We start from the raw sequence: 24,749 nt of genomic DNA, 5'->3' as shown, positions 1-24,749 counted from the left end.
AGCTACTACTTCCACCACTGGGAGGTTACAGGAAATAGTCTGTGTTGCAGGTTCAACCTCAAGTTACAAGAGTTCAGGTTCAGAAGACTCTTTATAAAATAATGGAAGAAGAATCAGATCGTATTAAATGTGTGCTAATTTTCATACATTTCCAGAACAGAAAACTGAACATTGGATAAAGTCAGGTTCAAAATTCTTGTTTCATTTTCTTGACATATTACAGTCAAAGGTTTTTACAGAGAGAATCTCTTTTTATCTCTCCATAAATCAGAAAATACAATTTTTTGCCATGTTTTTAAGAATACAATGTTGTATAAAGCAGACTACGAATGATATATGAACAAACCCCTCTGTAAAAACCTTCAGAATATAGAGAGTAATGAAACTGGAAAGTTTGTTGGATGTAAGAGCTACTGAAGTGGAGATTTCTGTCTCAGAGTTTGATTAAAAAAAACTAATTTAGAGAAAACTTCCCCAGTTGATTACTGACGTTAAGACAATTATTTTTTGCATTACAAGTTTTCTGAAATGTGATGTTTAAACATGCAAATGAGGCGTTATCTAATAGTAACTTTCAGTGAATTAAGGAGAAATCTACATACGCAAACAGACAAAGTAGTAAAATAAACATCTAAATGTGTATTTAGGATGTTTTCTTTCCACTAGTCTGAGAGAAGACATGTTATTGAAGCAAAATAGCCTCAAATCTCATAATTGGCCAGCATGAAAAACAATGTTTTTGCCTGTAGTTTCTCACCTTGAGGAACCTATTTCGGTTTTACATTTGATACCCAGCGGAGGAAGTGAGGGGATAAAATATTGCCTGTCATTAGGAGATAAAAATCTGTGTTGGCTATAACTCTAAACTGGATTGTTTTTGTTTGAGTACAGATGAATATCTTTTGGGCGTAACTCCAAATGTCCTCATGTCTCCTCATCAGCCGTCACATGAGAATAGTAACTTCTGCCATACTGATGTGTTATTCTGATGTCACCTGGTCACAGCTGGCATCACTTCAGACTGAGAAATTTGGATTTCAGCTAGACAAGAAATTATTAGTTGAATTTATTTAAAGACAAATCCATGTCAAGTCAAGTCAGTTGTATTTGTATAGTAGTTTGTATAGCCCAATAACAACTTTGCCTCAGGGGGAATTTACAGTCTGTACAGTTTATCTCCTCAGACTGTTATCATGGGTACGTTCATTCTTTTGTTCACTCTGTTGGAATCTGGAAAAACAAAAGTAAAAATCACAAGACAGCAGCGGTGGAAGAAATAGGCAGATCCTTTACTTACTTACTTTAATGTCAAAACACTCCATTAGCCTACAAGTAAAAGTCCTGCATTCAAAATCTTACTTAAATAGAAAAACAGAAGTATTATCAGCAGAATGTACTTAAGCATCAAAAGTAAAAATGTGTGAGCCTGTGACTGATTTATTATTATAGATTACATTAATACAGTTTATTGTAAAACTGCAAAAAGTAATTTTTCGTGCAAAAATATCAGAAAACGCTGTTTTCAGCCTCTCAAATATGGAGATTCTCTGTTTTATATCATATTAAACTGAATATCTTTGGGTTTTGGACTGACAAAACAAGACATTTAAAGACATCACCCTGGACTCTGAGGGACTGGGTTGGACATTTTTCACTATTTTCTAACATTTTATGGACCAAATGATTAATCGATCTAGAAAATAGTCGGCAGATTAATCGATAATGAAAATAATTGTTAGTTGCAGCGTTAGTAGATTGTTAACATCGATGCACGTCCCCTCTAAAGCATCACCAGATAAATCTGAGGGGTTGTGAGTTGATTAATAAAAGAGGAAAGAAGGATTAAACTAAGTTCTGCTGCACAAATTAGAGTTTTCTCTAGACTTTGCTTTCTTGTGAACTATCTGATAATTTGATGCCTTTTGGCCTCAAACAGTTATTTCAATGAAACCGTCTGAGAAGTTTAGAGGAGAAATGTCTCTTTAATTTTTTGAACAATGTGTTGTGTTTTATAAGCTTAATGTTAATTCTTAATCTGAAAAGTAACTAGTACAGCTCTCAAATAAATGAAGTGGAAAACATAGAATATTTCCCCTGATATGTTGTGGAATAGAAGTGGAAAGTAAAGTAGCATGAAATGCAAAAAAAAAAACCCAAAGGTGACGTATTGGAATTGCTTTTTTCAGACCAACAGTCAAAATACCCCTAAAGATATTCAGTTTACTATCAAATAAGACAAAGAAAAGCAGCAAAACCTCACAACTGAAAAGCAGAATCAAGGGAATGTTTATTTTTGCTTAAAAATGTTTAAAAATAATTGGTATATTAAAATAGAAAAAAAAAAAATATTAAACTGTCAGAGCTCAAATGAGAAACAAAGCAGTAATTAAATTAGACTTCATAATAAATGGATAAAAATACAAATGAATACAGGAAAACACCAAATAAATCTCTATATGTATCCTAATTATGCAGTTATAATGTATAGTTACAGTTTACAGGTGTGTGTGTAGTGAGACAGGCTGACTAAGTCAGTGTCACATGCTCGTCAGTCCCAGGTAAACCTGTTTGACTTTCCAGTCGAGGTTTTCTTAGTTTGCAGATGTCTGATTTGTCTTCTGTTGTCGATGCGGTCCATTAATTCTGCTCCACAGCCACGTGACAGCCTCCGTGACATTACATAAAGCAATCGTTCCTCTCTTCTCGCTCTGCATGCCAGCGTTTTATTGCAAATATAGAGCGTCATGTGGACTCAGAGTGTATAAAGGGGAGAGAGCGAGGACTTGTTTCCTTCCTGTAAAGCTGGTCTGGTGACTACCACCTTTTGTAATCATCCTGACAGTTGCTTCTTGTGACTTTTTCATCACATGTCCTAAACAATGACAATGACAAGATGACGACTTATAAAGAAATATAACTCGGGATGACTTCTCCAGGAGATTTAACGAGTCACTCTAACTTTAAAGGTGCACTCCTCTGATTTTACACATCAAGAAGTCACAGAGAGTCTGACTGAAAACTGTCGTACAGTCTGGTGCTGTCACAGTGAGCTGCTTGGGTTTGGAGGCTACACATCTTTTAGCAGAAAGCCTGCGTTACAAACTGGAGGTGTGGTGATTGAAGAAGGTGAGTGTTTACCAGGCAGAGGGGGTCTAATGAAAGTCATTGTCCTGCTGCATTATGGGAAATGTAGGATGCAGAGTTTCTATTAGGGACTATTATTCAGGATATCTCAGTCTCTGCTGCTTCGATTTTAAACATGGTAAACATTACACCTGCTCAACATCAGCATGTTAGCATCATAGACTGTATCAAATAAGGACATAGTCTCCGTGACGTCACCCATAAGTTTCTGAAGAGCCGTTGTGAAGCTCAAAGTGGGCAGCTCTGTCCGTCGCCATCTTGGCCGTGACGACACAGCTTAACTCCCGGTTAATCCAAAAATGGGCAAAGAGGTGGAGCGTCCGCGGAGCTGAGGCGGGCACAGGTGACCTGAGACGTCACCCACCTGTCATTCAAAGCGGCCACGTCCTCATTATGCCTAACTTTAAGCCTTAATATAATTTAAACGGGTGAGTTATATAAAAATTCACCCCCGTAAAGTTGTCATGAACGGGGAAATTAGCTACAGAGACCAAAACTGTTTTTTTGTACCAGGCTGTAAACATGCTTATATCTGCTGTAAAGTTGGGCATATTAACATGGAGGTCTGTGGCTGTTGACTCACTTTGGAGCCTCAAGTGGCCGTTCGAAGAACAGCAGTTTTTGGCACTTCCGCGTTGGCTTCATTTTTCAGCAGCGGGGGTTGCCGCTTGGTTAGCATGCTGATGTAAGCATTTAGTTCAGTACAGCCTCAAAGAGACGTTAGCTTAGCTGTAGATTTGTACCTTTTTAAGCCTCCACGCCGGCGACAGCCATGGTTGCAGGCATTGTGTTTTGAGGTTGTCTGTCCAACTGTCCGTCCCATTCATGTGAACGCAATATCTCAGGAATGTCTAAAGGGAATTTCTTCAGATTTGGCACAAACGTCCACTTTGACTCAAGGATGAATCATAGACTGTATATAAGAAGTGGACGTAGTCACCGTGACGTCACCCATTGGTTTGTGGACTGCCGTTTTGAAGCCTCGAGTTCCGCATTTTTGGTGTCGCCATCTTGGTTTTTGGCCGTCACTATTTTGTTTTTTTGCAACCAGAAGTGACATGAGAAGGCGGAGATATACTGATCCTAACTGATTAAGAAACATTTTTTTTTTTTGCTTTTCTTGACTTTTTCTCTCCCCCTGACCCGCCGGAAAAAAACTGATGTGCACGCACACTTTGACTCTCACAGACACACTCTGAGGCAAATTATATTACTGGTACAGGCGATGTAATGTAAAAAATATTCCCCAGTAAATATGTTTTATTTTTTTTAATTTTAATATGTTCTTTTATTTTTTTCTCCACAACCATCTGGCGACCCCCAGTTTGAGAACCACTGCTCCAGAGAAAAACCTACAGGCTCATCAGTTTTCTTGCCATTTAGCTCTAAACGATTAGTAATAACCATGAACTTCCTATAGGCACTGGGTTTCTTTTCAGAGACTCTGTGAATGCGTTCTTTTGAAATCATCTTTTTAATTACAGTTGAGTCACAGAAATAAAAAGCATCTCTTTTTGTGCTGACGCTGCTTCTTTCCTGCGTTTCCTCTGCAGGCGTCCATGGAGGTGCTGGAGCCAGAGGAGCAGTTCCTCCTGTTCGCCCGCAACGGAGATCTGCTGGGGATTCAGAGGCTCCTCATGTCCAAGATAAGAGAGGAGACGCACATCAACATAAACTGCAGAGGTACATGAGTAACACTTTTCAATAAACACTATCAATCACACATAGTGTGTACGGAGGACGGAACATGCCAAAATAAAAAATAAATGACTCAATAAATAAATAAATATGTTATTAAATGTAACAAAAATAATATTAAAAATAAATGTAGCCACTAATTAATTGATAAAATGTTACATAAATTGATATTTCTGTTTTAATTTGCTTCTTTATTTATTTTTCTTTGTATTAATTCCCTTATTTTTGACTCTTCTGTTTAATTTTTCCCTTTTATTTATTTATGTATTTACTTTTTATTCATTTTTAAATTAATTAATTTATTTTTTATTTTATATTTATTCATTTATTTTAGTATTTGTTTTTTATTTATTTGTGCACAATTTTCCCTTTGCATTTCACCCTCATTTATTTCTGTATTCTTTTCTTTACACATTTCTTTATGCATTTCTGCACGATATGCAAATGAGGTGGCTGTCACTCAACGTGTGTCATCATGGGGTCAGGGTGCATGACTATATGCTAACTAGCTAAATAAAAGGCAAAAATTAAACAGAATTGTAAATGAACTAATTAATTAATACAAAGCTAATTAAATAAAGAAGCAAATTAAAACAGAAATATAAATTTATGTCAGATTTTATCAATTAATTAATGGCTTATTTTTAATATAATTTTTGCTATATTTAATGTCATATTTATTTATTTATTTATCGAGTCATTAATTAATTTATTCATTTATTTTTTATTTATTTATTTATTTTTATTTAGGTTTTATTTATTTTTAAATGTATGTATTTTCTTATGTATTTATGCCTGTTTTTAAAAGTATTTACTTCTGCATGATTTTCCCTTTGCATGTCACCCCTATTTATCTAGTCATTTATTTTCCGTCCTCCATGAGTGTGTGTGGTGTAACACAGTGTGTACTGTTTTCTCAGGTAAGAGGAAGTCTAACCTGGGATGGACGCCTCTTCACTTGGCCTGTTACTTTGGACACAAAGATGTGGTGGAGGAATTACTGAAGGTTAGGGTTTCTTTTTTTAAAGTAAAAAAAAGAGTTTGCTTTAGATTTTTGAATAATGCATGGCTAAAGTGTGTGTGTGTGTGTGTTTTGTTACCCCCTGCAGGCAGGCGCAGATGTTAACCTGCCCAACAATGTCGGAGACACGTCGCTGCACAAAGCTGCCTTCACAGGAAGAAAGGTACCACAACACATCTTCTATTCTCCATTCAGAATTTAAGTTTCTTTCTTCTCTTCTCGTCTCTTTGTTGATAGTATGGTTATGTGCATGCATTTATTCATCCATTCAGTCAATCAATCAATGAATCAATCAATCAATCACGTATTGATCAGGAGGTTGTCATGCTGCTGCTGCGCTATGATGCATGTGCTACTGTCATCAATGGGACAGCACAGATACCCAAAGATGTCACTCAAAATGCAGAAATCAGAAGCATGCTCGAAGGTGAGAGAGATCATCGACTTTCACGGAAACATAAATGTACCAATCTCTATGTTTAAATGTTTCAATATTCATTCATACAAATCGTTTGTATACAGTAATATATTGTAAAATCATCCTACATTTTCTCTCGTAAATCCCATCATTGTACTGATGCCAGCGGCCGAGAGGACAGAGGAGAGGAAACTGGAGGAGGAACTTTTGGAAGCTGCACGAGAAGGAGACCTTTCAACTCTAACTCAGCTGGTTAGTGCCTCTCAAAGAAACATTTACTTTATACTATCTTGCCCAATTTTGACCAATAATAGTGTGGAATGTTCTCAGTTAATTTGGGCATTTTTTACAGTCACTATAGTTGGGTTTCCACCAAGAAGTTCCTGGTAATTTTAGTCCCTGGAACTACTTTTCAAGTAACTAGAACGTTTCTTCAGCCTATTGTTGTCTGCGTTTCCACCGCGGTCTAAAGACTTCAGGAAAATTAGTCCGCTGACGTATGAAAGAGCACGACGTGGACTGCTGGTGGTTACAGTAGTTAACACTCTGCAGTTCAGTGTGTCCGCCTATTTCATCTAAAAAATACGTTGGAAAAAATAAAGGTTTGTCTCATTGCGACGATATGTTCTGCTGCATATTTACTTCTGCACGTTGGATGTAATGACTGAAATGCAGCGGAGGAAAATGGAACTAAGAGCATCTATCTTCACAGTAAATCACCTGTTGAGTGTTTGATGGTTCTCTGTCCGACAGCAGGGCCTAACTTTACTTTTAATGTCATCAAACAAACAAAGAGAAATGCTCTCTCCTCGTCCTAAAATGGTCCTAAATCGATACTAGAGTAGTTCCTTGTTTTTAAATGAAGCAGTGCACAAGTTGAAGCAGCGGCGCTGTTTGTGTTTGACCAATCGGTCATCCCTGCAAACCCCACTTAGAAAGTTCCTGTACTTTCAGAAAGTACTACCCCCCAACCAGGTCCTTTCTGAGGGGGGTAAAAATGTCCCCGGAACTTAATTAAAGATAAGATAAGATAAGATAAGATATTTATTAGTACCGCAGTGGGGAAATTTGCAGTGTTAGACCCTGGTCCCTGTGGTCGAAACACAATGAGTTCCTCAAAAGGTTCCTGGTTCTGGGGGAAAGTTCCTGCTGTCAAAAAGGAGCGTTTCTGTGTGTTAAATTCAATTCAGATTTATTAGTCATGCTAGCGGCGTGGCTGTAGGGATGGCAAAGTCACTCTGTCACCGTGTTTGTCACCGTGAGCACATATTCACAAGTCCAGACAGGTATACAGTCGACTACGCCCAGTGTCCATGAAAACCTCATTAGGAAATTGTGCCAAAAGAAACGCACACAATGGATCCTGGCAGGAAAGTTTTGAGCAGCTTTAACTCTTCCACCTCTTGGAGACGGAGTGAGAAATCACAGAGTCGTGCTTCAGTTCTGAGCAGAATAATAAAGACCTGCAGGACGTTTGGCAGCAGACAACCCATCTGTTTCTGTCCTGTGTGTTCGCCGCAGCTCAGCAGGAAGAAGAACCCAGACATCAACTGCACCGATCTGCTGGGTAACACTCCGCTGCACTCAGCAGCCTATCGAGGCCAGAGGCAGTGCGCCCTGAAGCTGCTCAAGAGCGGAGCAAGCCACAACATCAAGAACAAGAAAGGTAAGACTCATTAGCTCACAGCTCTTTATCACTTAGGAAACATTGCCAAAGTACGGCCGTTCCTATAAAACTGCAAAATATTTCTGACAACACTGCTGCTTGTTCCAAAAAGCATTCCCTCTGGTGTTAAGTGTAAGACAATTTTAACTCAATTCACAAGGTCCTTCACCCAAACAGGAATAGCAACTGACTGAGTAAGCAGCAGGAAATGAGTTTGACCTCTGACCTCAAACACTGTGGTTGTTTCTGTGACTCGAACGTGATTATTAATGCAAAACATGTAAAAAAAACTATGATAACATGAGGGGCACAAGACTCCTTGATATTTATATCAGTTGTCATTAACCTTTAAAGGGCGGGTCTATTATTTTGGCTTTTTTTTGTTTGTTTTTTTATATCATTCTGTATCTTCCCAGTGGTGTTCCTTATGTATTTATATCCCTAAATTCACATTTTGCTTTAAGTATGTATGTTTTAGCGTCAAAATGCTATTTTCCCTTCAAGCCCTTCTAAAAACTTTTTCCCACATGGTGACTTGACGTAGGTTTCTGCATAATGACGCTGTTACATATACAGTATACATACATCCTTATCCATTGAGTGTGCAACCAGTTACTTAGATGGCGGTCGGCATGCTCCCAGTTTGGAGAAGCAGACAGGAGTACCTAAGCAATGTACTGCTGTGGACGCCACGTTAGTTTGTATCTGAAAGTCACACAATAACACAAACAAACTAACCGATCGATGCAGAGGTAGACCAGCAACTCCTGTGTTCTGTGAGGTAAAAATACTGTTTTTGTGAATGTAGTCTGGTGGCTTTGAAGAGAGAGATATAACGGCTTCAGTTCCCCGTCGGAAAGGGCTGTCTGACGGCGAGGTAAAGTGGTGAAAATATTCTAAATACAGCGTGCACTTAAACTGATATTGATTTTTTTGAGGTGGCTAAAATACATTCTTCTGCTGCTCCCGTCAACAGTCGCTTTACCTCGCCATCAGACAGCCCTTTCCGACGGGGAACTGAAGCCGTTATATTGCTCTCTTCAAAGCCACCAGACTACATTCACAAAATCAGTAATTTTACCTCGCACAAGGCGGAAGTATACAAACTAACTAACCCTTTCAGTTATTTCCAAACTTAAAACAGCTAAGACTTTGACTCAGCTAGCGTTCACATTATTCATAACTTTATTGATTAGCTTTCTTTGGTAACTTACGTCACTGCTTTTTGCTAACTTTGTACTAAAGTCCTTCTTTTCATGTGTGTCTACAAATCGCAGGCCAGACGGTGTATGACCTGGCTAGTGATGCAGCAATGAAGCTGCTCCTTGAGGGCAACGCTCCTCGAGTGAGTGCTCAGCTGTTAGTCGGCCTCCTAATGTTACTTTGATTTTTTCTTTGATTTGTTTTTTACTTTCTCATCTGTTTTCCTCGCAGGGTACGACCCGCCATGTCAAGAAGTACGAGGGACTCCTCCTGAAGGTATAGATAGCGCTGCTGTGCTCTCTCTCAACCACCATTTGAAATCAGAAAAGGCTGAACAATAATAGAGAATCACTGAAAATCACCGCTGATTCTTCTCTTGTGCTTCATCCCGCAGAGCTCCAGATTTTTCGGCTGGCGCTCCTACTGGGTCGTCCTCCAAGACGGGGTTGTGTCCTGGTACTCAAAACAGTAGGTGTCATCTTTCACCTGGGCTCTGCTCCTTGAATCATGTGAAAAGATGTCAGCACCAGATAAATGGAAGTACTGCACACTTTTGATTAGCTGGAAAGTGACAGAGTCCTTTTCTATTTTTTAACTCACTTATCTGTCTTCTGTACCACTATTGAAAATGTGTCAAGAAAAAGTAAGTCTGCAACAGAAAAGACCTCACCTGTTTCTCCCTCACATGAAGGTCAGACGCAGCTGCCAATGTCAGAAGGCAAGGCTGCAAGTCGCTCACAAACGCTCAGTGTTTGGTAAGCCAACATTTAATACTTACTCTCCTTTGATTTGAATTTGACTGAGCATAACTTTGTGACAAGGGAACATTCTTGATGTTCTCGCTTCCAGATCCGAGCCAAAGACTGCTGCTTTTTTACCCTCAAGTGCTTCGATGACAGCGTGCATCACTTCAAAGTTTCACCTAAAAACGACCCAGAGGCAACGAGAAAAGTACGTTTAATTTCTCCTCTGGCTCTTATTAACATTTAGTCTATGTCTAGTTTTTTATGCATTAATAGAAAAGGCTCCAAAGTCGTTCTCTAACTTGCAGAAGGGTCCACCTGTGAAGCACCAATCAGTGTTTGGAATGATTTATACATACATATTTTACTAATAATTTTGGGATATTTTTCAGTCATTTTTCACTAATGTTTTCCACTAATATTTTTGGGATATTTTTCACAGATTTTACTAATGATTTTCAGATATTTATCTAATATTTTTTGGATGTTTTCTATATATTTTTTTCAGATGTTTTTCATATATTTTTTGAACATTTTTTGGATATTTTTCGGATATTTTTCACATATTTTTAACTAATTATTCAAATATTTTATAAATCATTTTAGGATATTTTTTGGACAATTTCACTTATATTTTCACATATTTTTTGGGATATTTTTCACATATTTTTTCCACATATTTGACTTATAGTTTTTCCATATTTGTATTAATATATATTTTGTATGTTTTTCATATTTTTGGGGGATATTCACATATTTTTTGTACATTTTTAGAATATTTTTGGACATTTTTCCACATACTTCACTAATTTTTAATGCACCTTTTTTTTTTTTTTTTCTCATTGCACTATTTGACACATATACAGTTGACGCTTTGATTCATTACTTGCAGCTGGATGTTAAATGACCTGTTTCCATTAAAAAACTTTTTTACTTACTAGTCACATCTCAAAGACTTGAGGTGTGACTTGGACTTTGTTCAAAAGATTTAAAAACAGCTCTGCCTGCCTGTTATGTATAGGCAGATAGAGCCTTATGATTCCAAACAGAAGATGAGTTCTCAATATATGAAGGTTTTAGTTGCAATCCCATTTAATAATGTAATAGGAGTTTTGATATGAAATATTTAAAATACCTTCAGGGTGTTTTATTTTGACCAATAAAAGAGAACTTTTGTAAGTTTTGCTACCTAGGATGTCAATATCTAAAACCCACTCGAATTACAAATAGAAATTTATATTTCCAAGATGATGCTTTTTAAATAAATCATTTTCGTGTTCGATTTTCATGACAAACCAAAGATAAATCTGTTATTGTCTTCCAGGCGTGGCTGGACGCTCTGGATGAGCACTCAGCTTACAGCACACACTACTGCTCCCAAGAGCAGGGCAGCGAGGAAGAGGAGGAGGAGGAGGAAGGCATATCACTCGGGGAGCTAGCAGACTCACTACAGGTGGCTGTAAACAAAAGAAAATCCATAATAAGCATGTCAGAATAATGATCCGTAGTGTACAGCCCCCCCCCGGTCCTCCCACCCTGCGCTGCTTTTGTTCATCTGCTCTCGTCTCTCTGAAACCAGGCGGCTGAGACCAGCCAGAAGAAACTGGAGAAGGAGGTGGAAGCTTTCCTGTCCATGCTGAAAAGTGACGGACTGGCAGAAAGTAAAACCTGTTATTTAATTTATAGCACAATAAATGTTTTCTATATATTGTAATAGACGTAAAAAAGAGGAGAAACCTGACAGATGAGAATGATTCAAGAGTTATGATTAAAATGCCGAGCATCATCGAGCAGATTTAAATGCACAGTATTCGATGGATTAACATCTGAAATCCTCATAATTAAGAGTCTGTTTCTGTCATTAGAGACTCACTCTGCTTTGATGCTTTTCAGAGCGCCTTGAGAGCAGCTTGTCTGAATTTTTAATTTAACTCATTACTTTGTGCCAGTGATCCCTCATCATTGTGTGTGTTTGTCCCCTCAGGGTTTCCATCCGCCATACCGCAGAAAATGCAAGAAATCTGTGAGTTGTCCAGCGAGACCAGCTCCAGTCTCAGCATCTGTCTCAGCCTCCTCTCCAGACAGGAAGGGGTAAGTGTCTTCTTCCCCCGGGACACATTTGTGTATTTGTTTGGATGCCTGTCAGCAGAGCTGGGCAATATGGCCAAAATCTTCCATCACGATAAAGGTCATTTCATATCTCGATAACGATATACACCGATCAGCCATAACATTATGACCACCTGCCTAATATTGAGTAAGTCCCCCTTTTGCCGCCAAAACAGCCCTGACCCTTCGAGGCATGGACTCCACTAGACCTCTGAAGGTCTGCTGTGGTATCTGGCACCAAGCCGTCAGTAGCAGATCCTTTAAGTCCTGTAAGTTGCGAGGTAGGGCCTCCGTGGATCGGACTTGTTTATCCAGCACATCCCACAGATGTTCGATTGGATTGAGATCTGGAGAATTTGGAGGCCGAGTCATCACCTCGAACTCGTTGCCATCCACATGATGTAAAAGAAAACGTGATTCATCAGACCGGGCCACCTTCTCCCATTGCGCTGTGGTGCAGTTCTGATGCTCACGTGCCCATTGTAGGCGCTTTTGGCTGGTGGACACGGGTCAGCACGGGCACCCTGACCGGTCTGCGGCTAGGCAGCCCCGTACGCAACAAACTGCTCCTCACTGTGGGTTCTGACACCTTTCTATCAGAACCAGCATTAACTTTTTCAGCAGTTTGAGCTCCAATAGCTCTTCTATTGGATCGGACAACACGGGCCAGCCTTCGCTCTCCACGTGCATCACTGAGCCTCGGGTCTGACCCTGTCGTCGGTTCACCGGTTTTCCTTCCATGGACCACTTTTGGTAGGTCCTGACCACTGCAGACCAGGAACATCCCACAAGAGCTGCAGTTCTGGAGATGCTCTGACTCAGTCCTCTAGCCAGCACTATTTGGCCCTCATCAAAGTCGCTCACATCCTCACGCAGGCCCATTCTTTCTGCTTCCAACATAAAGTTCAAAGTTCAAAATGTTCACTAGCTGTCTAATATATCCCCCCCACTGCCAGGTGCCATGGTAACGAGATAATCAATGTTATTCACTTCACTTGTCAGTGGTCTGATCAATCTATATCATGATATAGCAGCGTTTTCTGGTAGTTCAATAAATACATTTAAATAAAATGAATTAAATACTTGACAAATGAAAAATACTGAGTATTTTCTCATTTAATTCAGAACTTAAGTGCAAAATGAACAGTTTAAAATGACATTATAGAGAACTACATACTTCCATATACTCATTTGTTTATCACAGTGAACTGAGTGGTGATGTAAAGTGTGATGTAAAAACAAAATCGTCAATGATATTCCCTCAAAATATTTCACATCAGATTTTCTGAGAAATTTAAGTTAGTACCTGACTAATAACACCCAAAATATGTATTGTATTGTAGGTGCTTGTTATTATCAATTTAGATGCCATAATTGTGTACCACGATATCTCAATATATGATTTCATCACAATATGATTCCATTGAAAGATGATAATCATATTGAATTATCGCTCAGCCCTACCTGTTAGCAGATATTAGTCAGGTTTTTCTCTACTGTAATGTCGATTATCAGCATTTTACTCTCCACAACCCAGAGCAGAACACCGCTTATTATAGAAGTTCACTCAAATTATAAAAAATAATATTTTTATTTTGGGTGTTATGAGCTGATATTTTTGGAGACATTCAGCTCTGAAAGTTTTGCTGCCAACTCATTGAAACAGAGATTAATGAGATTTGAATGACATTTTTAAACAAAACTACTAATTATGTTTCTTTAAAGACACATAAATGTGGAGTTTTTCCAATTGTAAGTGAAGGCTCAAGAAGAAAATATATTATATATTATCTATTCTTTGTGATTTGAGTGACCTGACCCTTCAAGAAAATGCGGACTGTAAATACTGTAATCAAGAGGCTCCTTACTGTCCGTGACCTTCGGCTCTATAGAGACGGAATAAGATGTAGAAACAGGACACAGTTTCATAAGAAAGCGACGTCACTATTCTCACCTCCTTATGAAAGCAGTTCAGTGATTATAAGCTGTCAGGTTTTTCTTTGTGTGAGATTCAATGGATTTGATTATAATGGAAGGATTCAGTGAATAGATTACATCCCTGCAGGAAGGAAAATAAGATGGCGCCGCATATAGATCCCAACAAGTGACAACCCTGTGCATCAATTCTGTAATAAAGTAAAAACTTATTATTTATAAAGCACTTAACTAAACATCAGCGTTTACATAATGAGATCCATTTCTGGAGGGTTCTCTGAGTGTAAACTTAAAGCTCGTAGTAATTCAGTTGGATGCTGAACTTGAAATATTTTCAGGCATTATGTGGTGAAATAGCATCAAATAATACACTGAGTATGTAAACAGCGATGAGCCAGCAGGATTTTACAATTCTGGCCTGGAGCCCAGCAGCTCTTTGGCTCAGCTGCTATCAGACAGCAGCAGAAAACAATGCTCAATACGGGAAGACAATATGCATAAAATCCTCTATTGTGGTATATGACATTTTCCATTATGATATTTTTGTGACATTTTCTGGAAAATCAATTGAGAAAATGTTTATAGATGAAACAACTGGACAAGAATGTTTCTGACTAATCCAGCAAATGAAGATATTTCATCACAAGTCTGATGCTGTGTCTCAATTTGGATACTTCCGTTAGTACACTTCCATGTGGTACAACGAGCACGCTATGTACTTACTTGCGTAGTGTGTGAATTTTGACAGGGTAGTGTTGTCTCAAATCGAACACGGCCGTTGTTCACTCACCTGAAATGACGATCGCAATATTTGACCACTTCTTGTACTAATCAATTCATTAATTAATTAAATTCAACCTGACGGCCAACATTTGATCACGACAACTGCATTAAAACTAAGGCTGTCAATCGATTCAAATATGTAATCGCATGATTGTCCATAGTTAACCGCCATTAATCGCACATTTTTATCTGTTCAAAATGTACCTTAAAGGGAGATATGTCTCTTATCAACATGGGAGTGGGAAAATATGCTGCTTTATGCAAATGCATGTATATATTTAACACAAAACAATGACAGATATTGTCCAGAAGCCCTCACAGGTTCCCATACAACTAATTTATTTTCTCCCAGGTTACAGTCGCCGTTTTAAACATGTGGTTAGCGTTGTAAATTGAAACAAAACAAAGAAAAGACACAACAAAACGACTTGTTTAGGTACATGGTTTGGCTTAAAATAAGTACATTTGTTACGTTAAGTTAAAGACGTAAATTTTAAATAAGTCAGTGTTGACTTTTTGTTTCACAAACGCAAACAGCGGTCTCGATATCCTCCCTAGGCGGACTTCCACAGACTTTGATTAGAAAACGTATTATATTTGTGATACGTCAAAAACAAACGTGAGTCTTTGCCCCAAGCAAAGGAGTTCAAGTATCTCAGGGTCTTGTTCACGAGAGAGGGTAAAATGGAACGGGAGATGGACAGACGGTTCGGTGCGGTGTCAGCAGTTATTGCGGGCGTTGTACTGGACCGTTGTGGTGGAGAGGGAGCTGAGCCTGAAGGCAAAGCTCTCGATTTACCGGTCCATCTACGTTCCAACCCTCACCTATGGTCATGAGCTTTGGGTAGTGACCGAAAGAATGAGATCCCTGATACAAGCGACCGAAATGAGCTTCCTTCGTAGGGTGGCTGGGCTCAGCCTTAGAGATAGGGCTAGGAGCTCAGACATCCGGAGGGAGCTCGGAGTAGAGACACTGCTCCTTCGCGTCGAAAAGGGCCAGCTGAGATGTGGTTCGGGCATCTGATCAGGATGCCTCCTGGACGCCTTCCTTTGGAGGTTTTCTGGGCAACTGGTAAGAGGCCCCGAGGTAGACCCAGAACACGCTGGAGAGATTATATATCTGGTCTGGTCTGGGAACGCCTCGGGGTCCCCCAGGAAGAGCTGGAAGATGTTGCTGAGGAGAGGGACGTCTGGAAAACCCCGATAAGCCCCGGATAAGCGGAAGAAAGAAGAAAGTGGATGGATGGAAAACAATCAGTTTCGTTGTATGGGAATGTAATTTTTAGGAGATCAGGCTCGACAGACCAACATTGCTATGCTTACAGCCAAACTGCTAGAACGGGTAAAAACTTATGCCCAACTACTGGCAGAAATCAGTCCTGCTCATTTATTTTCAATATTGCATAGAATGGCCTAATACACCCAATGTTAGTGGGTTATTACCACAATATGAACATAGTGACAAAATCTCAAAATCTTCCTATTGTCCACCCCTAATGCCCAGCGCTGCTTTAACAGTGGGACTGAATGCCGTGCATGTGTGCCTGCATAAGTTATTTTTTATGACTGGAAGGTTTGCATATATAGGAAAATATAAGATGTTAAAGATATGATGTGGAAATGAACAAGAAACAGTGTAGGGAGATAGTTTGTGTGATTCACTCTGAAGAAGTCTGAGTGCTGGAGCTGAATATTAAATAAATTTTTTGGGGGGGAATATCAAGTCAGAGTCTCTCTGATTTTCATCATAATCACATTCAACTATCTTAATTTCGCAGGCTGTAACACAAAACTTAATGGGCCAACACAAACAATCTAAGAGCTTTCATTTTTGCATAATTGGCCGATCACAGTTTTGGTTCATTTGCGGCATTATTTCTGAACCAGTTTTCTTTCTGAACGTCACATCAGAATGAGATTTAGTCTCCGTCTGCTCCCTGCTGATTGTTTAAACATGATATGTAGTGGTACTGCCGCTTTTGATGCACCGCAGTGTTTGAATGCACCCTTGAGTTGTTGAATATGTAAATCACGGGGTGTTCACCTTCACACGATAATGCACAGTTTCAGTCCTCTTATACACGCATTTTATACAACGAAGACATGGACGAAAGAGTTTAATACCTAAGCCTGAATTATTGAAATCTGTAGGTATTAGCAGAAGTCAGTCTCCGTTTCTTTTCCTCCTTTCTCCTTCATGCTCAGCTTCATCTCACAAAACCAGATATTTGAATATCTCGGAGGGTCTTTAAACGGGACGGCGCTGCTGGTGTTCTCAGAGGCTGCCAGAAAACCATTTGCATGTCCTCAGTTTAACAGCCAGTCCAGAGCTTTCAGGGTTTCACACCTGGACCGGGCCTGGAGGCGCTCAGCTGTGCAGCCTTTTGAACTGTGATCTGCGGAGGCAGAGCGCACGATAAAAGGCTCACAGGATCTCAGAGCTCTCACCATGAATAGGCTCCGGTCTCTATAGGAAGAACTCAAACACGTATACTGTGTATCTCACATGATGGTATATGCAGTATGAATGAAGCAGCGGGGTCTGCGAAGGGAAGATACTTAGTCACTTCCTGCTCCTGCAGCGCTGGTTTACACCACCTGTGTAGGTGTCTGGCAGCAGGAGTTTCCTCTTTAAAGTTCAGTATATTGCAGTGATGGCGAGTGATCTGTAGTCTGTCATTATACAGCGCATCTCTCCCCACTCAACGTGTCCTCATACAACAGTTCGTATGATATCTTATGAAAGGTTATTCCTCATTTTTCGTCCATTTTTCTCCGAATGTCCAGCAACACGTGATGCTCGTTACATGCATACACTCACTTTTCAAATAAACTTCCCTTTTCACAGGATACAACTTGGTTAGATTTAGGCCACAAAACAACTTAGTTAAGTTTAGGAGAAGATCGACTTGGTTAGGTTTAGGCAACAAAACTACTCAGTTAGGTTTAGGAAAAGATCAACTCAGTTAGGTTTAGGTAAGGATGGACTTCGTTAGGTTTAGGCAACAAAACTACTTAGTTAGGTTTAGGAAAAGATCAACTTGGTTAGGTTTAGGCAACAAAACTACTTAGGTTTAGGAAAAAATCAACTCAGTTAGGTTTAGGTAAGGATGGACTTCGTTAGGTTTAGGCAAAAAAAAACGACTTAGTTAGGTTTAGGAAAAGATCGACTTTGTAAGGTTTAGGAAAAGATCGACTTAGTTGGGTTTAGGCAACAAAACTACTTAGTTAGGTTTAGGAAAAGATCAACTCAGTTAGGTTTAGGTAAGGATGGACTTCGTTAGGTTTAGGCAACAAAACTACTTAGTTAGGTTTAGGAAAAGATCAACTTGGTTAGGTTTAGGCAACAAAACTACTTAGGTTTAGGAAAAAATCAACTCAGTTAGGTTTAGGTAAGGATGGACTTCGTTAGGTTTAGGCAACAAAACTACTTAGTTAGGTTTAGGAAAAGATCAACTCAGTTAGGTTTAGGTAAGGATGGACTTTGTTAGGTTTAGGCAACAAAACTACTTAGTTAGGTTTAGGAAAAGATCAACTTGGTTAGGTTTAGGCAACAAAACTACTTAGGTTTAGGAAAAAATCAACTCAGTTAGGTTTAGGAAAAGATGGACTTCGTTAGGTTTAGGCAAAAAAAAGACTTAGTTAGGTTTAGGAAAAGATCGACTTTGTTAGGTTTAGGAAAAGATCGACTTTGTAAGGTTTAGGAAAAGATCGACTTAGTTGGGTTTAGGCAACAAAACTACTTGGTTAAGTTAAGGAAATGATCGACTTGGTTAGGTTTAGGCAGCAAAATTACTCAGGTTTAGGAAAAGATCGTTGTTTGGGTTAAAATAACTCCGGAAGTGGTGAAACTTAAGTACCGAAGTTATGTGACAAATAAATCAACATTGATTTCTGGTTTCACACGGGATACGAACATCGGTCTCCTGGGTGAACGTTTTTTTGACCCACTCATCCGCCCGACCTCCTCCCTATGCAGCGTTTGTCGCTCTTTATACTTCCTGGTTCACGATATGTGGATTACATACAAATTGATTTTGTGGCATATATACGAATTACAGTGCATTAGTTTTTGTAGTTATAGCTATGAACGGTGTATGAGAACGGCCTGCCCCTCTTCACTTTGCCTGTTGTGGTCCTGGTTACCATCTTGTAGATGATCATAAACGATCAATTTTGTTTCTTTGACAGTCTCCAAGCTTACACATTTGTCAGACTATCAGTGGAAACAGAATTTCAAAAAGAAATATCTTCATATTATCAACACTAGTGTGTAAAAGGGAGGATTGCTTAATGGTTTATATCTGATTCCATTACCCCGTCATTTGAGCCCTTCTCCTCCACGGGAGTCATGTTCTCCGGCAGGCCATTTGAGACGCTTCGGCGTCGAGGCAGCTGTCCTCCATTACAGATAAACATGGCTCGTCCCTCTCAGCTCCATCTCTGTCTCTGTCTCTCTCTATCCGTGGGTCTGATAATGATAGGACGCTGCAGAGGGGAGGATCAGTCAGTCAACGGCCTGTTTATCTGCATCACAGCCGGTCTGATAGTCACACACATTCTGTCTTCTCTCTGTAACGAGAGTCAGAATAAAATGTTGGAAGCCATGAAAACACTTCTTCACTTATCAAATGTTTCTATGAGTGATTAGTCTACTGTCTCTGTGTGTGTGTTTGTGTGTTTGTGTGTGGCGAGCTCAGGTGCGCAGTCTGAAATTGGAGCAGGAGGTAGAGAAGAACAAGATCCTCTCTGAAGCGCTGCAGACTCTCGCCACCGAGCACCACGAACTTGAGCAATCCGTCGTCAAGGGATCTTCGCCGCGGAGTGCCCTCAGTGAGGATGAGTTCCACGACGCCGTGTCTGGTGAGTTGACAAGTTCTCAAACACGCTCGGGTCAGGAGATGCAAGAGATTCTGTTCTCACACTCACTGCTCTGTCATTCACCTTTAGGACACTGGAATACCTTTTTTTTTTTTTCTCCCGCCGGTGAATGTCTTTGGTATTCGGTTTGCCGCTCCTCAAGCGTGACGTAAGCAAAGGTGTTGCCTGATTGTGTTGAAATAACTTGAAGCCTTTTTTCACATGAATGAGTGTGTTTGGTGTGAGAAACCTGCATGGTTTTAGTAACATTTAAAACTGAACAAAACGGCTACAAAACAGAATATTTTACAGGAGTTTGTATTTGTTTTTATTTATTCTATATTTTTAAGCTTCATCTGTAACAAGGAAACCTTTTATCTAATGTGATGCTATTGTTTTGGCACCTTGTGTAACCAGATCTATACATGACAGGAAGTTAACACGGAGGTGTCGAGGCTGATCTGCATTCATTGTTCCAGAGTGTGAATAATTATTTTGTGAATAATATTTTATAGATTTGTTTGCTTATTTGTATAGCAGTCCACAGTGAATTAAATTATAATCATGAAATGACTAAAAAAGAAAAACAAATACTTAATTAGATAAATAAAACTAATCGTATTAAAGTAGACGTGAGAAAAATTCCACTTTTTATATTTTATTTTTCTCACTTTTCTCATTTAAAGTGGTGCTTTTGTGTGATTCTTTGTCTTTAAATCAAGAGTGTTATTCGACTAACAATACTTTGCCCAATGATGCCAAAAGTATTCTGCCTACTGCTACTTTAAGTGTTTGTATTTCTCATAGTTTGCTTCTTCAAAAGTCCCCTCTAAATTTATTTTATTACAATTTTTTTTATTATATAGTTTACTTACTGTTACATTTCTTTATTAGATATGTTACATACAGCAATTACATTTTCAGAATTTATGTTATTGTCCCATTCTTCATTTGTAATGTTAATGTTATTGATTTAAAATTGAATTTAAAAAAATTTATTAATTAATTAATACACCGACACCGAAATATGTGAGTTAAGCTAATATCGGCATATCGGCATATTAGCATATCAACATATCAGGCTGATCATTTAATTGCTATCATGCATGTGTAGACACTAGCTTTATTATCAGACTATAAGAGATATCCACAAGTACTGGATGAAGTTAATTTTATTGTATGTCCTTCAAAAGTCCAGTGTGTAGGATTTAGGGGGATTTATGTGTTTTCATTAGCTGAGGCGAAGTGTGGCTCGCACAGTTAACTGATTAGCTGCGGGTTCTCTGTGGCAGCACTTCGCCACAGAAATTAAAAAGGCCACAGCTTTGAGACATTACATGGCAGCTCGCTGCAGGCCACTCTTCGCCACTGTTCCGGTGTGTTTTCGGCATTAAACCTCTTCCTAACTGGAGACGATGCGAACGAGCGAATGAAGATGTCCCAACCTGCTCCGTGCATCAGTGAACAAGCAAAGCGACGTGTCGATTGTTTGAAAAAACGCTCGCCCTGCTCTATTTATGCAAACTTTTGCTTACCTCCAACCTATTTTCATTGGTAAAAAATCGACGTTGACAGTAACGGACAGTTAGTTGATATCACTCACTCTATGTAATAGAGCTCATAGTATATCTGGACAATTTTTCGTGCTCTATTCACCAGAGTTTGCTCGGTCGCTGTATGAAGGAAGATGTGGGAGAATGAGCCCTTCATATCTACATAGGGAGCGTGTCCAATCCGCGGAGTCCGCCATGTTGCTCCACCATGTGGCACCGCCATGTTGCTACAGTAGCTCAGAACAGATCAACCAAACACTGGCTCTAGAGAGAGACATTCACGTTACACCGTAGTTGCACCGTAGTTGCACCGTAGTTCTCTGACACACTTGGAAAGGGAGGAGTGAGTGGACGGGAACTCAGTTGGTTGCGGTCCACAACCTCACCACTAGAAGCCACTAAATCCTACGCACCGCTCTTTTAACATTTTCTTCTTCTTCTACCAGTTTGAACAGCGAGTTTGAATTGTCTCTGTGTGTCCACCTCAGAATCGGGCTCGGAGATCTCCCTGAGCGGCTTTGAGACGGTGGCCAGCCATTCCTTTGACGAGGACGAGGAGGAGGACGAAGGCTCTGTCATGTTATTAAGCAGCCCTTGCGGCAGCCCCGCCGGCATGTTGCAGGAGGATCACCATGGTGACAAGGATGAGGCTCAACCCAACGGGATCGCAAAGCATAGGTCAGCGGTGCTGTATGCCCCCACGGTTTCCTAAATGGACCGCCGACCCCCCTGAGCTTTAATCCACCTCTCATCAAAAGGAACAAACTCAACAAAGGGCCCGTCTCCTCACAGCCGACTATTACTGATGCAGTTTATTTCTCGCTGTAAATATCTCATTGATAAACAGTATCAGGATGTTTTATTTCCCCAAACCTGCTGTGAGAGTGTTCCCCAACAGTCTTTGTTTTTTTCATTTTTATGTCCTCCCTCGGGTCTTTCCACGTCGTAGTGTGAATAATTTAGAGTCAGCCCGGTGAAGGAAAAAGAAAGAGTTGTATTGAAAGAACTGAGCTCTGTTAAATATTGATAAGGTCACAGTGTAATGCAATAATCAGTCTATCCGGCTGCAGTATGATCCCATGTTGGTTAATCCCTCCAGGCAGCTTTGGAGTGCAGGATTTAAATTTCATTATTATGTTATTTTTCACACGGCTTAAATGCTTTATTATTGTAATTTTGACCCTTCTGCCTCACTTTAAAAAAGTTGCTCTTATGTCCTCAGAGGACAAAAATGTCTGCATCAAAAACTGAATGAAACTTAAATTGATATATTGATATTATTTTCCACTTTCACTGAGTTAAATAATTTAATAACTACATCATTTTCAGAATTTAAAGCCTTTAAATGCCAGTTTGTTTAAATAATGACACTGTTGTTATAAAAAAGAAAACACTAAATAATTTGATTTTCTGTATACTAAATGCTAGCAGTATGATGCATTTTTGTGCAGTGTCAAATTTACTGTAGGGGACAAAAATGTCCCCTTCCTAAAAGTGCTAGAAAAATACAATTTATTATTATTATTTTCCACTTTCACTTAAGTTAAAACTTGTATAAATTAATTATTTTTATTTTCTTTAAATTATTTTCTGTATACTAAATGCTTGGGGTAATTTTTATTTTACTTTGTCACAGTCTGGGATATGTCATTTTTAATTTATTTTTTTTGTGCGGTGTCAGATTTAGAAAAAAAAATCCCACTTGTTCCTAAGAGCACAAAAATGTAAAAAACACTATATATTAATATTATTTTCCACTTTCACTGAGTTAAATATTTTACCCAACATCAGTCCTGATCATAACTACCAAATAATAATTCATTTTCAGAATTGTAACCCTTTAAATGTGAGTTTGTTTACATAATGCAACTGTTATGTTAGATGTGTTAACCGGCATCAGTTCTGATGGTAACTTCAAAATATTCATTAATTTTGAGAATTTTAACCATTTAAATGTGAATTTGTTTGCCACTGTTGTTTTTTATGAAAAGAAAGAAAAGAAACACAAACATTAATTATTTTCTGTATACTAAATGCTAAGGGGAATCTTTATTTTTCCCTTTTCACAGTCTGGGATGTCAATGCTTAGCAACAACATTGATTGTGATGCATTTAAAAAAAGGAACTGAACTAAAAACTGCTATAAAACACTATATATTAATATTATTTTCCACTTTCACTGAGTTAAATATTTTAACCAACATCAGTCCGGATCGTAACTACAGAATATTCATTAATTTTGAGAATTTGACCTCATTTAAATGTGAATTTGTTTACATGATGCCACTGTTGTTGTTTTTATGAAAAGAAAGAAAAGACACTTTAATTATTTTCTGTATATTAAATACTAGAGGGAATTTTAATTTTTATTTATTCACATTCTGGGATATGTCAATGATTAGCGTTAACAATGATTTTGATTTCTGGTCAAATAAAGGTAAAATAAAAATAATTTTAAAAAGAATTGTTGGATTGCTTCAAACACTGAAAATAGCATGTATTAGCCCCGAAGGGCAAACATGAGAACAATATCACAATGTGGTGGAAAATAGTAAAAACTAGTTTTCAGGGCTCTAGATTGAAAGCCTGATATAACAGAATGCATTATTTTATGCTGTAATGGCCTTCGGATCAGACATTGTGGTTTCAATGAGGACAGTTTTGTGATTTTTCCCCAGACACCCAGTTCGTAATACTTTTATCAGCGGGCTCTAGGCTCAATAATCAACGTGCTACCTCATTCGGCGATAGAAAGTGACTTAACAGACATTTATTCAAATGAAAATCTTTGAGATTATTACTTCAATGGTCTGAGTGTATTTTGGCTGCACAGTTTATTACAGACTTATTGTACGAGCCGAGGTTGAACTTCCAAAAGAAGAAAAAAAAAACTCATCCTTGTTTAAATGTAATTCATATGTATTAACATAAACAAAATTATAGAGAAAATAAAAAGCCAAAAATGTCCCTAGTGATGCATAAGGGTTAAGTATATTGTCCAAACTCCAATTTGATGTATGTCCAGTTTAACCAGTTTAACCTGGTTGGTCCATTGTATCTGTTGGACTAACAACATATAAGTGCTGCTGATGGATGATTCCAGGCCTGTTTTACCATCACTGACACCCGCCGGTCTCTCTGGGCTTTGTTCCAGTATGTCATACAATACATTACATGGCTTTTGTTGACTATATTCACTTGAATAAGATATGATGCCTGCAGCTATTATATGTCTGGTTGGTACATTTACTCTGATGAAAAGTGTCTATTTTTAGAGCACTATAGCACAAAGTCAATGCATCTTACAAACCTTGAAGAAGTAATTACTTCTTCAAGGTTTGTATTAATACAACTGTGAGTTAATGTGTGTGTGTTTTATTCTAGGGCCAGCTTACCTGCACCAATGTTTTCAAGAAATGACTTCAGTATTTGGAGTATCCTGAGGAACTGCATTGGGATGGTGAGAATATGTAGTTGTTTTGTATCTCTTTGTAGTACTTTTGCGTGTCTTTGTAGTCATTTTGCATCTCTTTTTGGCTGTTTTGCATCTCTTTGTCGTCATTTTGCATCTCTTTTTGGCTGTTTTGCATCTCTTTTTGGCTGTTTTGCGTGTCTT

General features: G+C 38.8%; 1 protein-coding gene across 6 annotated transcripts in view; it reads left to right on the top strand.

Moving 5' to 3' along the window:
- The window catches only part of osbpl1a (oxysterol binding protein-like 1A), a 37,487-nt gene that overhangs the window by 2,112 nt on the left and 10,626 nt on the right, over positions 1 to 24,749 (top strand). For 2 of the 6 annotated variants that reach the window (XM_037771222.1, XM_037771220.1), the window contains exons 2-18: positions 4,698 to 4,827; positions 5,763 to 5,848; positions 5,952 to 6,026; positions 6,179 to 6,290; positions 6,448 to 6,533; positions 7,803 to 7,947; positions 9,225 to 9,292; positions 9,382 to 9,426; positions 9,545 to 9,618; positions 9,842 to 9,905; positions 10,000 to 10,101; positions 11,218 to 11,346; positions 11,473 to 11,554; positions 11,878 to 11,984; positions 19,421 to 19,583; positions 21,622 to 21,811; positions 24,518 to 24,593. In XM_037771222.1, coding sequence (XP_037627150.1) covers positions 4,704 to 4,827; positions 5,763 to 5,848; positions 5,952 to 6,026; positions 6,179 to 6,290; positions 6,448 to 6,533; positions 7,803 to 7,947; positions 9,225 to 9,292; positions 9,382 to 9,426; positions 9,545 to 9,618; positions 9,842 to 9,905; positions 10,000 to 10,101; positions 11,218 to 11,346; positions 11,473 to 11,554; positions 11,878 to 11,984; positions 19,421 to 19,583; positions 21,622 to 21,811; positions 24,518 to 24,593 — 1,728 coding nt within the window. In that variant the 5' untranslated portion in view covers positions 4,698 to 4,703. Of the gene's footprint in view, positions 1 to 2,746; positions 3,127 to 4,697; positions 4,828 to 5,762; positions 5,849 to 5,951; positions 6,027 to 6,135; positions 6,291 to 6,447; positions 6,534 to 7,802; positions 7,948 to 9,224; positions 9,293 to 9,381; positions 9,427 to 9,544; positions 9,619 to 9,841; positions 9,906 to 9,999; positions 10,102 to 11,217; positions 11,347 to 11,472; positions 11,555 to 11,877; positions 11,985 to 19,420; positions 19,584 to 21,621; positions 21,812 to 24,517; positions 24,594 to 24,749 lie in introns of those variants that run through there. The other 4 variants (XM_037771221.1, XM_037771223.1, XM_037771224.1 and 1 more) reach the window with 4 other exon arrangements.

This window comes from Sebastes umbrosus, chromosome 5, assembly GCF_015220745.1.
Source record: "Sebastes umbrosus isolate fSebUmb1 chromosome 5, fSebUmb1.pri, whole genome shotgun sequence".
Lineage (NCBI taxonomy): Eukaryota > Metazoa > Chordata > Actinopteri > Perciformes > Sebastidae > Sebastes > Sebastes umbrosus.
This window is presented reverse-complemented; position numbering and strand designations above follow the sequence as displayed.